The 14,628-nt window shown below is 37.1% G+C and overlaps 1 protein-coding gene across 1 annotated transcript in view; it reads right to left on the bottom strand.

Moving 5' to 3' along the window:
- Nucleotides 1-14,628, bottom strand: part of MGA (MAX dimerization protein MGA) — a 108,988-nt gene that overhangs the window by 18,509 nt on the left and 75,851 nt on the right. The window contains exons 14-18 of the mRNA XM_081112857.1: nt 12,280-12,577; nt 10,179-10,802; nt 5,853-6,143; nt 4,164-5,683; nt 714-844 (exon numbers count right to left, since the gene is read on the bottom strand). Coding sequence (XP_080968983.1) covers nt 714-844; nt 4,164-5,683; nt 5,853-6,143; nt 10,179-10,802; nt 12,280-12,577 — 2,864 coding nt within the window. The remainder of the gene's footprint in view (nt 1-713; nt 845-4,163; nt 5,684-5,852; nt 6,144-10,178; nt 10,803-12,279; nt 12,578-14,628) is intronic.

The raw sequence follows: 14,628 nt of genomic DNA on the forward strand, positions 1-14,628 counted from the left end.
GAGGGCAGTGGAGGGTATAGGGGGAATAAATGGTGATGGAAGACTTGACTTGGGGGTGATGTACAATACAGTATACAGACGACGTGTTGTGGAATTGTGCACCTGAAACCTATATAATTTTGTTAACCAGTGCCACCCCAATAAATTTTTTTTAAATTACTTTCTCAATTCATTACTACTTTATATGGTGGTTAATGTCTTAATCTTTTAAAGATAATGGAACTGCCTGGCCAGCGTGGCTCAGTGGATGAGCGTCAACCTATGAACCATGAGTTCACGGTTCGATTCCTGGTCAGGGCACATGCCCTGGTTGCTGGCTTGATCTCCAGTGGAGAGGTGTGCAGGAGGCAGCCAATTGATATTTCTTTCTCATCAGTTTTTCTGTCTCTCTATTCCCCTCCCTTCCTCTCTCTAAAATCAATTTTTAAAAAAAAGACTTTGTCCAAGCTTAAGTACCTACAAACTAGCAAAACTAGTATATGAACCTATACCAGAGTGTATAGGTTCCAAAAGCATGTTATTCATATTTACATTGTCTCCTAGCAATAACCAAGGCAAGTTAATTACCTCTGAATTCCAGCTCCTCTCCCCTCATTTACTAATCATTAAAAAAGCTAGAGCAATAAAAAAACCAAGTTAGTTACTCCAGAGCTCCTAAATAGAAGTTTTGTTTATGGTCAAAAAACAATAACCCAAAAAGAAATAAAACTTACGTCTGTTTAAAAGTCTGTGTGTGGGTAGCTGTGGTCTTCATTTGGTCAACATTAATTTCCTCAGAGAACTCTTCCACAGTCTCAATGTCCACCTGTTCCTCCTCATCCTCAATGAATTCTACACAGTTTTCCTGAAACACAACATTCCAACAGTAAATAAAGTATTGGGAAGCAAGCACACCTAAACTATTCAATTGAATACTCCCCCTTGAAAAACCAACTAGTGCCAAGCACTGATCTTATACCAGGAGTACTGATAATCCTAAATTTGTTAATCATAAGAGGGAATTAACTCATAAAAATATGGATGAAGCTAAAAACTAAGAATTACATAATTAAAAAATCACATGTAGTATTAAACATTCACAAAAGCATACTCAAGGCAGTTAGGGCAATAAAAACATAGCCCAAAAGTCTGTATTGATGCCTAATAGATAAAATTCAGTAATAAATATATTAAAACTGCATAATCCTTAAGATTATATAGCAGTAAAATAAAATCTGGCAAAGGGGAAAATAGAAAAAAGAAAAATTCAGGATCTATTTCATGGGTGCTTCATGATAGACTCATAGATACAGACTGATGGTTGCCAAAAGTCGGGGAGGGTGAGACTGGGTGGAAAAGGTGAAGGAATTAATAAGTACAAATTGATAGCTACAAAATAGTCACAGGGATATAGGGATATAAAGTACAGTATAGGGAATATAGTCAATAATATTCTAGTGCCTATGTATAGTGCCAGGTGGGTACTGGAAATACTAGGGGAACACTTTGTAAAGTATATGAGTGTCTAACCCAGGGGTGGGCAAACTTTTTGACTCGAGGGCCACAATGGGTTCTTAAACTGGACCAGAGGGCCAGAACAAAAGCATGGATAGAGTGTTTGTGTGAACTAAGATAAATTCAAAGTAAACATCATTACATAAAAGGGTACGGTCTTTTTTTTTTTTTAGTTTTATTCATTTCAAATGGGCCGGATCTGGCCCGCGGGACGTAGTTTGCCCACGGCTGGTCTAACCTCTATGCTATACAACTAAAACTAATACAAAATAATACCGAATGTAAACTGTAATTGAAAAAAATGTTTAAAGAGTGAGTCATAGCTAATCACACACCGACACCCACAAAAATATCCTCAAGGCAGGTATGGAAATAAAAATATAGCCCAGTCTTTTAAATCTCTCAACCCCACAGAAGGAGAGCTTCTGAAGAATTTCAGGTATCAAAAGCAGCTCAGGCTTGCTCTACTTGCTAATTATTCTAAAAAACGAGCCAATCAGTAGGCATTTATTGAGCACCTGTCACAGAAACTCACTGTGCATTTTATATAACCAAATATACAGATTATGAGATATGCAGATATCTTTAAGTCCACCTTTAAAAGTAGTGTTTACTATGCCAGAAACTAAAGAGGGAAAATGTTATCTATAATCACACTGTTCCAAAGAGGCACAACTCAAAAATAAAGCATCCCAATCACCTTAATAATTCTATATTTAAGCTTGTTGTAAAAATTACTTACCCCCAAATTATAGGCTTCATAAGGCTGATAGACCCTAAATGCAAGCCATCATTTATGTCCCCCAATTTAAGCACAATTTAAACAATGTATCTTAAATTTAAACAATGTAAACAACGTGTATTAAAATTAACTGCAAAAAATTTAACTCTTAAGAACCTAAATCATCAGATTCCCAAAAGAATCTAAAGAGTCTGGATAATATGTTGATAGATGCTTTATAATATTTAAACTGAAGAATGTCTACTGCATGGCTTAAACTTCAGACTTTGTAAATAATATCCAATAAACTTCACAATGGAAGTTTTAAATTAAGGAAGCTACTCACAACTTTCCTTACACTATTTTAATATAATGTTAATCACAAGCATAAAGATATCATAATTGTATACATGTACATAAATACAATGTAGAATTTAGATTTTAGAGATTTTTTAATATAATGTTCTTCATTTTAAAAGGGTCAGTGTATGTATGTCAGATTCCCTATTAGGAAATTCAAGCAATGCAACCCTGTATAAAAGACACTCTAACCGTTCTATTAAGTCAATTTTATGATAGCAATAGTTTTCACTGGTTTTAAAGTTGGACTGTTTTTGGTCTGATGCTTACCCAGGCTGACTTACAATGGGAGACTCTGCAAAAAGTGCAAGACTATCTATGCAATCTAACTCCCAAACTCAGTGAATTCAGAGTCTTCACAGCTACCTACAGAAGTCTATCCTCAAAAAGGACTAGACTAGAGGAAGAATATAAGGTATATGCTATAGAACCATCCAATTGTAGGGTTAGATTGTCGTTTTATAAAAGACAACTGAGGTTATAGAAATAACCAACACAAAAATATTTAAACATTTTAGTTTTAAAATACTATTTTTATGTTTTATCTGCATAAGGTGGTTAGTTATTAACATAGAAGGGCTAGGTAACAAAGGCTGAGTGAACAACAAGGAAGTGAAATTCTAAAATAACCCACTGCATTGCAATCAGTGCAGAGGCCCATATTATCTGCTCCTGAAAAGAGGGACTCATTCCTTTTAGATTTCAGGGCACCCCACAGGCATCTGTATAACCTCCTTATGATTTACAGCAGATCCCATGTCAGGGGTCAGCAAACACAGCCCACCACCTGTTTTGGTAAGTAAAGGTTTACTGGAACACAGCTACTAAACTTATTCACTTACTAATGTTTGTGGCTGTTTTTATGCTACAACAGCAATTCAGTCTAGCCTGTAATTCAGCCCTTTACAGAAGAAGTTTGCCCAACACCTGCCCTATATCACACTGACTCAGTTACTTAGTTCAGTAAATACAACCCTAAACAGGGAACCTACAAAAATGGCTTCAGAAGAATAAATTATAAAGATCATATTACAAAGGAAGACCACCGAAGTTCAGAATATAAATTCTAAAAACTATTTAATTTTAGAAGATAAAGAAAAACTTAAGGCACAATCATATTAAAATATTGGTATTTTCCATTGTTCTCCAAAAAGAACATGTCTCTTAAGTACAGGTAGATAAGTTCTCCCCCAGTTCTAAGGTCGCCCATTACTCTGTTTTTTATGTATCTACCAGATAAGCTACAATCACTTTATATAGAAAATGTCAAAAAATAATTGGGATCAAATGATAGTAGTGGTTTTAGGATTTCCTTTTTTAAACCTAACTTGACAGAGCATCACAAGCATCTATCTCCAAAAGGCTTAAGCCAGCCTTTCCATAATATCAGACAAATCTCAAAGAACAATATAAGCTCAATAAATGTTACCTGACTGACACAGCCTAAAACTACAAAGTCATTTAATCATGATCTAATTCTAGGCATCCAACTGAATGTATCAAGGTCTTAGTGATCTTCTGAAAAGCTACTGTCTCTAATAAATCATTTAAATCCTTGAGGTTTCAGTCACAACAAAAATGGGCTCACCACCTTTTCTACATCATCAACCTCCTCACTCTGGTAGTCAGAAACAACATCCACAATCTCATCAATAGAATCATCGGTTTTCTCATTCTCATCTTCCTCGTCGTCTTCTTCCAAATCCCAAACACTGAAGTCGGCACTGCTTCTCCCACCCTTCTTCTCTTGCTTTGGTTGTGTCTGTTCTCTTGAGAGCAGTACATGATCTTGAAAATGTCCTTCACCTCGGCTCCCTTTTGTAGCTCTTCTAGGAACAATGGCAAAGGTTGCAGGACTAGAAATCCTACTCCAAGAATCACATTCAGTTTTTAAAACTCTAGTATTCTCAGTAGTTTCACTTTTTCCAAGTAAACCAGAGATGCATTGTTCTTGTTGAAACACATCTGAATTTTCCTGACAAGTCTCTGTTTCTTCACTTAACTGCTCATCTGCCTCTTTCTTGCATTCTTGTGAAGTTCCAATACATTTCTGGGTCAATGGGCCCTTCAGGTGTTTTCTCCATCTTTCCTTAAGGCTGTCCATTAGAAAGTCTCCACATCCCTTCTCCTTGGCCTCTGACTGTGGATTAGATTGATGCTCCTCCACACCTATGCTCCCTGATAATTCAAGTTTACAGTCTTCCTTAGAGATAAGTGGAAATTTGTTTGATTTCTCCTCTGAACTGTCTAATCCTTTCTGCTGTTCCACTTTCACATTACCCAGTTTTTTAAGTTGCACATTACTTATACTTTGGACTGTCATATTATTGGCTCTTTCAGAAATGGTCTTAACTTCTAGAAGAGTCAGTTTTTCTTTAGAACTATTATGATTCCTAATCCCACCTTCATTAGCATCTTTACAGTCTTCACTTGTGAGTGACCCAGTGCTACAGGAGTGCCCAGAAGGTTTAACAGTTGCAGGACCTTCTTCTATCAGGGATTCTTCATCTAAATGATCACCCCCATCTTCCAAGGAATCATTCAGAGTTTCTTCTGAGGCAGTAGCTCCTGAGTTTTGCTTTATAGCATTAGCCTCAGAGTCTACAGCTTCTCCATCTGACTGTAGGGCCTTTGCCTTCTTAGTTTCCTGCTCTTTTTTTAAAAAGCATGTTCCATCTTTCTGGTCTGCATTCTGGGATTCTCTCTTCATCTGAAGAGAAGCAACATGTTGAAGAATGGAGCTGGGAACAGGCTTTTGTCCTGGGAGCTGCAACAAGGCAAAACTACCAGACTGAAGAGGAACGAGGCTGGCTGTACCAACAGGCTGCCCTCCTGAGCTATAGGTTATTTTGGTTTCAGAGCCTGTTTTATTTGCAAGGCTTTGTGGCTCAGGAGGGGAAATCCTCAGGGTCAATGTACCAGACTGAGACACAAAACTAGGTCCAGAAGAAAGCAATGATGGTGCCTGAGTGATGACATTCACTGCTGGAGAAGCCCCAACAGCTTGAATTACAGGACTCATAACAGAAAAAGTAGAGGATGAAGCAGTAGTTGGTGGAGTCTCTGAAGGCTTAGAAGGAGTGGGTAACCGGATTCCCACCACAGACCCTGGTAAGAAAAAGAAAACATTAAATCACCACTGCCCATATCAAGACTTCCAAAGTATACTTTTCTTTTTGAACAGATGATTGTGAGAGACTAATCCTGGTGTATTAACATACCATATGGCCAAATAATTCAACCAAAGAAAAACTCATCAAAAGATCTCGTTTTATACCTGGGTTACGAAACATGACTGGCTGTAAGTTGGGTTGGGTATTAGAGCTTCGAAGCTGATGCAAAGGGAGGAGCTGAACAATCTGCCCATTAGGGTGCCTGAATAGGTTCATTCCACTTGGGCTCCTAATAGGCTGCAAGACCATCCGGTGTCCTGGAAGTTGTGTGTTTGAGACAGGTCTGACATTAGGAGAACCCTGCTGCACTGGAATCAACAACAATCGAGGTCCAGCACGTTTCACTGGGTTAGGAGAAACCTGTGGAGTAGCCACTGAAATTTGAGGGGCATTTTCTGAAAAACAGAAAATAGAAACATAGTATCAGAATTTCCCTTTAACACATGTAGGAAAAAAATTGTAAGATCTGACCATGCTACAAATAACTTCTAATTTGAATTATAAAGTTGTTGAAATCCTGTACCTCTACTATACACTATTTAGTAGTCGTATGGCTGAGAACAATTTATCTTAAAAGTATTAACCAGACACTGCAGAGCCTTACATTTAGACTGGAAAATAAAAAAAGCATCAACTGTCAAGAGGTGCCCTTAAAAAGACAATGCTGCCTAATGAAAAACATGGGCAGCCCTCTAAATCTGGATTATCATTAAAGCTAAAGAGGGGGAACTCTTTCCCCCTCCCCATGTGGGAGTTTGTGTTGTGAGATTCTTCCCCCCTCTCCACGTGGGAGTCTGTACTTGTTCTTCAATAAATTTCCACCTTTGAAAAAAAAAAGAGAGATCATTCATGATAAATTCTCTTCTTCAACTTTAAAATTCAGGCTGTTAATATTTACTAGTCTTTTTTTTTTTTTTTAAAGGTCTTTTTTTTTTTAATATATATTTTATTGATTTTTTACAGAGAGGAAGGGAGAGAGATAGAGAGTTAGAAACATCGATAAGAGAGAATCATCGATCAGCTGCCTCCTGCACATCTCCCACTGGGGATATGCCCGCAACCCAGGTACATGCCCTTGACCGGAATCGAACCTGGGACCTCTCAGTCCACAGGCCGACGCTCTATCCACTGAGCCAAACCGGTTTCGGCAACTAGTCTTAAGACTTAGTTTCACAGGGCATGATCAAATAAGATAAAGTCAACAACTAAAAGTCATAAAGTATAAAAAACTTCAAACTTCTTGGCTTTTAAAATTCACTGACAAATCAACAGTGTAAAAATTTGTGGAGCTCTAACCAGTTTGGCTCAGTGGATAGAGCGTCAGCCTTTGGACTGAAGGGTCCCAGGTTCAATTCCTGTCAAGGGCATGTTCCTTGGTTTCGGGCACATCCCCAGAGAGGGGTGTGCGGGAGGCAGCTGATCGATATTTCTCTCTCATCAATATTTCTAACTCTCTATCCCTCTCTCTTCCTCTCTGTAAAAAATCAATTCAATATATTTTTTAAAATTTGTGGAAATTGTTTTTCACAAAGAAAAAAATGCATACCCCCCGCCCAAAAAAATAGAATGAAAGTAAGAGACATTGAAGAAACAGGGAAATAAAGTCTGGTTAGGAAGAGGCAAAAGATAGTTTTAAAACAAACAGAAAAGCAAAAGTTTAATGCAGAAGATGTGAATTGAGAGATTTAAAACCATTAATAGTACCTAAAGATGCACTTTAATGTTTGGAAGAGATATTTAGAAATACGAAAGACATAGGAAAAATAATATGAATAATGTATAGATAGATTTCTGATCAAGCGGATGAAAAGGTAGGAATAATAATAATAATAAGCATAAATGAAACTGGTCTAATATTACCATTCAAATTAGGGAAATTACCTAACATTATTAATAAATCTTTTCATTTGTCACTAAATAGAAAAATCAACAAACCAACAATATTCAGATTTAATTTAACATATAATATCCCATCAGATAGGCATTCTGTCCATGAAACATCAAATTTCTAAAAGAAAGTCATATTCCTAACATTTACATGACAAATTACATATAGAAGATCCAGGACTTCTCTTGAAAACAAAATAAAACACAGAGAACAAACTAATTCTTAAAAAAAAAAATAGTGTGCAATTTAAAAACATTCATGTATAGTATGTGAAATAAGAAACATATTAAAGCATTAATTTCCTGAACATTTCTATTTAAATTATGATCTGGAGAATGATTCAAAATTAAATTACTCTTACACATCAATGTCTCTCTCTCCTTCTCTGTCTTTCTCTGTCTTTCTCTGTCTTTCTCTGTCGTTCTGTCTCTCTCTCTCTCTCTCTCCCCTCCCACTGTTTCTAAAAAAAATATCCTCACTCCTCAGGTGAGGATTTAAAATGATATAAATAAACAAACAAACTTAAAGCCTGGCTGGTATGGCTCAGTGGTTCGAGTATCAGCCTGTGCACTGAAGGGTCATGGGTTTGATTCCTGGTCAAGGGCATATACCTAGGTTTCAGGTTTGATGCCTGGCCCCAGTCAGGGCACCTGCATGTGGGAGGCAACCAATCAATGTGTCTCTCTCACACTGATGTTTCTCTCTCTCTCTTCCCCCCGCCTTCCATCTCTAAAAATCAGTGGAAGAAATATCCTTGGGTGAAAATTAACAAAAATAAACAAGCAAGCAAACTTAAATAATGAGTTGATTTAAATAAAAATATCAAGTCAATATAGTACAAAGGGGAATAGGAGCAAGATACATGAATATATAATCTGAGCGACTAAAATCCAAGAAACAATGAACTACAAAAAGCTAAATGACTTTATAGTTTCATGAGAGAATTAAAAATATAAAGAAAGGTTGGATTAGGAAACATGATTAGTTAAAACATGACAAGATATAAACCTTGAGATTCCATAAGAAATCAAAACAGCTTCATCAATAATGATCTCACTTCCAAAACTGAATAGTAAACTAACCAATTTTATATGCTTATTATCAGAAGCAGAAGACAAACACATTTAATATTGTGATTCACTTCTTTCAATAGAACTTCAACTTATAAACAAAATCCAAGTCACTTCTTTCTTCAAATACCAGCAGGGATTTGGACCATGTCACTAATGGCAAAAATATTTAGTAGTAAAAGTATCACTAACCAAGAGAGAATTGCTGTTGGCTATTTATTTCCCCGTAAAGCCTGCAAAGTCTCTCACTCTTTTCCACAGAAAGTCCTCTCTGCCGAAACCGGTTTGGCTCAGTGGATAGAGCCTCAGCCTGCGGACTGAAGGGTCCCAGGTTCGATTCCGGTCAAAGGGCATGTACCTTGGTTGCGGGCACATCCCCAGTGGGAGATGTGCAGGAGGCAGCTGATTGGTGTTTCTCTCTCATCGATGTTTCTGACTCTCTATCTCTCTCCCTTTCTCTCTGTAAAAAATCAATAAAATACATTTGAAAAAAAAAAAAAAAAAAGAAAGTCCTCTCCAAGTACACTAAGAAAACTACTTACTTTAGTTGTTGAATTAGGATAGAAAATTACCAAAATGTGAGATATTCCTATTTCAAATTCACTTAACCTAAGTCAACAAGAGAAAAATTTTAATTTTGACTAAAAAGTTGATAAGCATATAAAATATTAGTCCTAAGCAAAGAAATATGTCTTATTTCTATTTCAATCAGTTCATGTATAATAATTAAGTAGGAGAATAATGTCAGTTATATGGGAGTTGGACTGATTCACAAATGATTTTTACTAAGCAAGGGACCCAGAATTTTAACCTTCAGCAAGGACAAAGAAAAAGCCTTCAGCTTGGTTGCAGCATAGGCAGAAGCCTATAATCTTTCTTCTTTTTTTTTTCAATTAAAAAAAATACACTACCCCACCCCTAAAAAGAGAGCACAGCCAAAGCTTTCCTCATGTGCTCTCCTCAGAGATGTGCATCCCTAGCTCTCAGTACACAAAAGATTGCACTTTCTCCAGTGTCAACCTTAATGGCTGCTCTACTACTGGCTCAGAGCTCCACTCCCATATGTATCATTGCAGTATCCTTCATCCACCATTTCCATTCTAATGTTTGAGTATTTTTAATATCTTGAAGAAATCTCAAGCACCACTAAGTCATCTGTCAAAACTGTTCAATTTATCGCTAAGGTACCATTTATGGTCTTTACTAGTGCTCTATAACAAGGTTGCATAGATTTTCAGTGATTTGTCCTAACAAACCATGGGCTCTCTTATTAACCATGGGCTAACAAACCATGGGCTCTCTTATTTTTAGTATTCAGTTTTGCAGAATGCAAAGGTTTTCAGGAATACATGTATCATGTTACAGCAGAAACACCTACATGGTTACCCTGATATATCTATAATCCTATCACAAACCACAAAGTTATATGAACAGCTGTATAGTAAACCAGCTAGTTAACCTCTAGGCCTTACCTGGTCTCTGGCTCACTGGTGGATTCCCATCAATTCCTGAGAGTATAATGGGAACAGAGCCAAGAGATGAAGTTGGTGTGGTCACCATGGAGGAAGATGCAGCTGTGGTCACCACGACTATGGAGGTGGAAGCAGTGGAAGCAACAGGAAGAGTTATGGTTGGAGATGCCACCAAAGACTTAGGAAAAGCAACTGAAGTCACGGGGGTAGTTATCCCAGTTGTTTTGATAAGGTTCACAGTGCCTGTAGATTGGGTAGATGTTACAGGAGTGCTGGTATTAGTTTCAGAGACCTCAACAACCCCTGCAGTGGTGGCACCAGAAGGATAAGTAGTTTCTTTAGTTCCCACGTCAGACATAGCAGTCTTAGGTGTCACAGCAGTAACATTCTCTAAAAACACTTGAGGGGTGGTAGTAGTGACAGCAGCAGTCACAGGGCTGCACACCTGAACTGCCTCAGAAGAAACCACAGGTGTGACGACCATTACTGGAGAAGGTCTGATACTGAACTTCTGTGGCCCTGTTAGGGGTTGGGGTGTGCTAACTCCAGGTATCTTCTGCTGCAGGGCTCCAACTTTACTCATCACAAACTGTGTGAACACACCACCAGGAGAGGGTCGTGCCGCTGCAAATAAAAATTTGCAGGTCAAAAATCTTCAGTTCTCATATTTTATCCTCTTAGTGATTGTGTTTATCAACATTTATTGTGTGCACCACTGGGTCCACTTCTTACGGGTACTACCTACCTGCAATATACATGTCAATTTCCATACACAGAAATCAAAACACTTCCCTCAGCCCAACCTTTAAAATCTAACAAGAAAGGAATTAAAATTTGGTGTTCCTACTATAAATCTTTTGTCTGCGCAATATAGCCATATTGCCAGGACACGAAAAAGACACTACAGCTGTCCTGGCCATGTGGCTCAGTTAGTTGGAGTATTGTCCTATACACCAAAAGGCTGTGGGTCTGATTCCTTGTCAGGGCACATGCCTAGGATGGGAGTTCAATCTCCAGTAGGGGTGTGTATGACAGGCAACCAATAGATGTTTCTCACATCGATGCCTCTCTCTCTAACTCTCTAAAAATCAGTGAAAATGTTCCAATCCTCAGGTGAGGATTGAAAATAAGTTTTAAAATTAAAATAAAAAGATAATACAGCAGCACACAACTTCAAACAGATAAAGATCCCCCCCCACAACTCTAATTTAAAAATTTTTTCCACCACTTCTTCCTAACCCAGCACCTCCACCTCTTTATTGCAATCCTCTTGTAAGACAGTTAGATTTACTGTCTTATTTTTAACATGTATGAAAACATTTTTCATGAGAGGACAGAATAGGACTGTTTATTTTTTAAATCACCACTACGTTATAAAAAAAGAGATAAAATGGGTTCCTTTTAAGGCATACAATGCCTATCCCTCCATCTTCACATAACTCCAGCATTCAGCCAGAGACCTCAATTTCCTATTAGAGGAAAAAAATATAGTAATAGACAATTTTACTTAACATTCCTAAATAGATTTGAAACAACAAAAAGAAATTCAATAAACCAATTGTATATACTCTCAATGCTAAAACACAAAGGGTTTCAAGAGAGTAATTTATTACAGACTCTAGCACTAAAGTTAAGCAAAAGATTTTCATTCAGAGAACACGGATGATAGAATAATGTTCCCGAAATTATGTTTTCCAAGAGCCTTCTATACTTTAAGCCTATACAAACTCAACCCACTTTGATTCTGCTACCTCTATTGTTTAACAAGTTCAAGGAACATACATATGATTGGTACCAATAACACCAGTCCTCATAGAAGAAATATTAAATTAGGGAAAAGTATTTAAGACTATGTATTCTCCTTTTAAATATAAAATTAAAAACAAAATTTAAAGCCTACGTTTTTTTCTGCATTAATAAAAGTCTGGGCAATAACTGTAAAACTAACAAGTTCAATTCATCTAGTATTATACGTCATCAGAGGCATTCCCAAAATATTTGAGCAAGACAGACATTGAGAATAATTTTCACAACCCCCATACTATATCCACAGACCAAAAAGCAAGTCCAAGGGCCAAAACATAAATACAGCCCAACTTACCAATTGGTCTTTTTGCCGGGACAAATGCCTTCAGATTCTTCCCAGGGTGATTTGCTGCAGTGCCGGAGGAGGATGCCATTTTGGAATTGGATGTTGAAGGCAACAGGGTACGTGGTTTCCTGGATGCAGCCACCTTGGCATTGGATGCTACCTTGGAGATGACAGTACTGAGGGTTGAGAGGTCCAGGACTGAGGGTCGCAACCTGCCTGTGATATAAGCAGCTAGCCTATTGGCTGGATGCAATGCCCCCATCTGTCCCAATAGCAACTTAGCCTGCGGGTAACTCTTACCATTAACCTGAAACAAGTGGCAAAGAGAAATTCTGTAAAGATAAAATTCTCTTGCTAACTCATCTCCCTTGACAGGGGTTTCATTTTTACAAGGTTTTAAAAATCTATTTTTCAGATTTAAAGGGAAAAAGAAATGGGCTTTTCCCATTTGGTATAATCTGAGTAATCAGGAAGTGGGAAAAAAAATACTATTATCTGATATTCTGAACTAATCTCATCCTTCATTTTGGTAACTGGGAAACAGAGAATCTTAGAAACTCATCATATCTGCATCACAGAAATGTGAAAGATATGTCAAATCTAAGCAATCATCCAATTGTTTTACTTGTCAATAAGCAATTCTGATTAAGTTATTAACAATCACCAGCAAAAATGACTAACTGTATTCTCCAAATTTTCTGACAAGACTAGAAGGCATAATGAAGCCCTCTCACAGGGTCCTTATAAGCTACCCTTCACAACATTTGGGAAATATACAGTGAGTCTACTTTAACCTCAGTCACAAAGTAACCTCAGTTTTCTAAAAACTCAACTTTGAAGATATTGTCTTCATCTCTTGGATAAACTTGGGGTTGGCTCAAAATAAATGCTAGTAGAAATTCATTGTAATTTTTAAAATAGTCACTAAATTTTCAGAAGAAAGTAAATCAATGAATGAAGATTTTTTTCTATTGCCTGACTTGATAGACTACCTATTTGGGGCAGCAGGGAAGTTTTTCTTAAAAGAAAGAAAAACAAAAACCTCCCAAGTTTCTTACCCATGTTTTCTAAGTCATATTGCTGGATGACTAAAGAAGATATCCTTTTTTGACCCTCCTTTACATCATTTAAAAGGAGGAGGGGGTAGAGGGAGTTGGAAAAACTCAAACTCTCCAAACTAATAGGGAACTGGTGAGGAGAATCACTACAGCAACCCATTCTCTCTCCAAGGACACAAAACGTAATTACTCTTTGCAACTTAGGTAAAATTGTGATTATTCCTAGACAATTGTGGTTATTCCTAGAAATATCTATGCCTACGTTGGTACAAAAAAATGTGATCTTTCTATCCTAAAGTAAACTTTGCTGTGTTCTTCAGGCTCTGTGGAGTCCAGATCAGATATCCGTAATCTGCTCCTTTGAGAGACTTGCTCTAAAGAATACTCAGCAGCTTCCCCAAAAGCCTACAGTGTCCTGACTGCTTAAGCAAATTCACATTTTATGATGGCTTTCTGAGTCCTAGACAGAAGAGAACACAAAATTTCTATGCCTGTATTTCAGGGACTCTAGTCTCTCTAGAAATGATTTCAGATAAGTCTTGGCTCTCAAAGTATTTATCAATAAATGCAATAAAGAGAAAACCCTGCTCTCCTCATTATTACAGAAGAAATACCAACAGAAGCAGTATATAGGACCACCAAGAATAAACTGCAATAAAAAGTTTTTAACTAAGTAGATCATCCATATTGTTATTTTAATAGTCCTTAGCCCAGAGAAGTGGTCAAGCTAATACAGTCAAGTAACCTTAGCAACAATGTCAGACACTTCTACACATTTGCTATGCTGATATAAAAGTGCATTTAATGTCTCTGAGCAAGAGGAGAAAACCTTTTTGACTATGACTAAGTTTTAATTCAGAACTTCTCTTTCCAAAGGCTTTTCTACATGCTAGGGTAATTTTACTAATATAATCTGCCTGAATTACTGAACAGTAAGGATAGAGATATTTGTCCTACAACAATGATTATACTGACAAAAACCCTATGAATTATATTTTAAAAAAGTACTTAAGCAAGCAAATTGTGGCTCATTTAAAAAACTTTTATGATTTGAATAACACCTTACTTAAGTTTTCTCCAAGTTTCCAAACACATACTGCCTACTTTAAAATCAATTTGATCTCATTTTATTTTGAAAGCTTTCTTCTAATAATAATCTCAAGAACTAAACTGAATCCCTTACTATCCTTGCTTGGTTGCCAAAGTATCACTAGAACCAGACAATGAAGTTTAAGAGGAGTAACTTTCTGAGGAGACGAGGGTCTACATTTGTTCATAAGTGTGACAAAAATTCACTGTA

Source organism: Myotis nattereri (assembly GCF_964212035.1).
Source record: "Myotis nattereri genome assembly, chromosome: 1".
Lineage (NCBI taxonomy): Eukaryota > Metazoa > Chordata > Mammalia > Chiroptera > Vespertilionidae > Myotis > Myotis nattereri.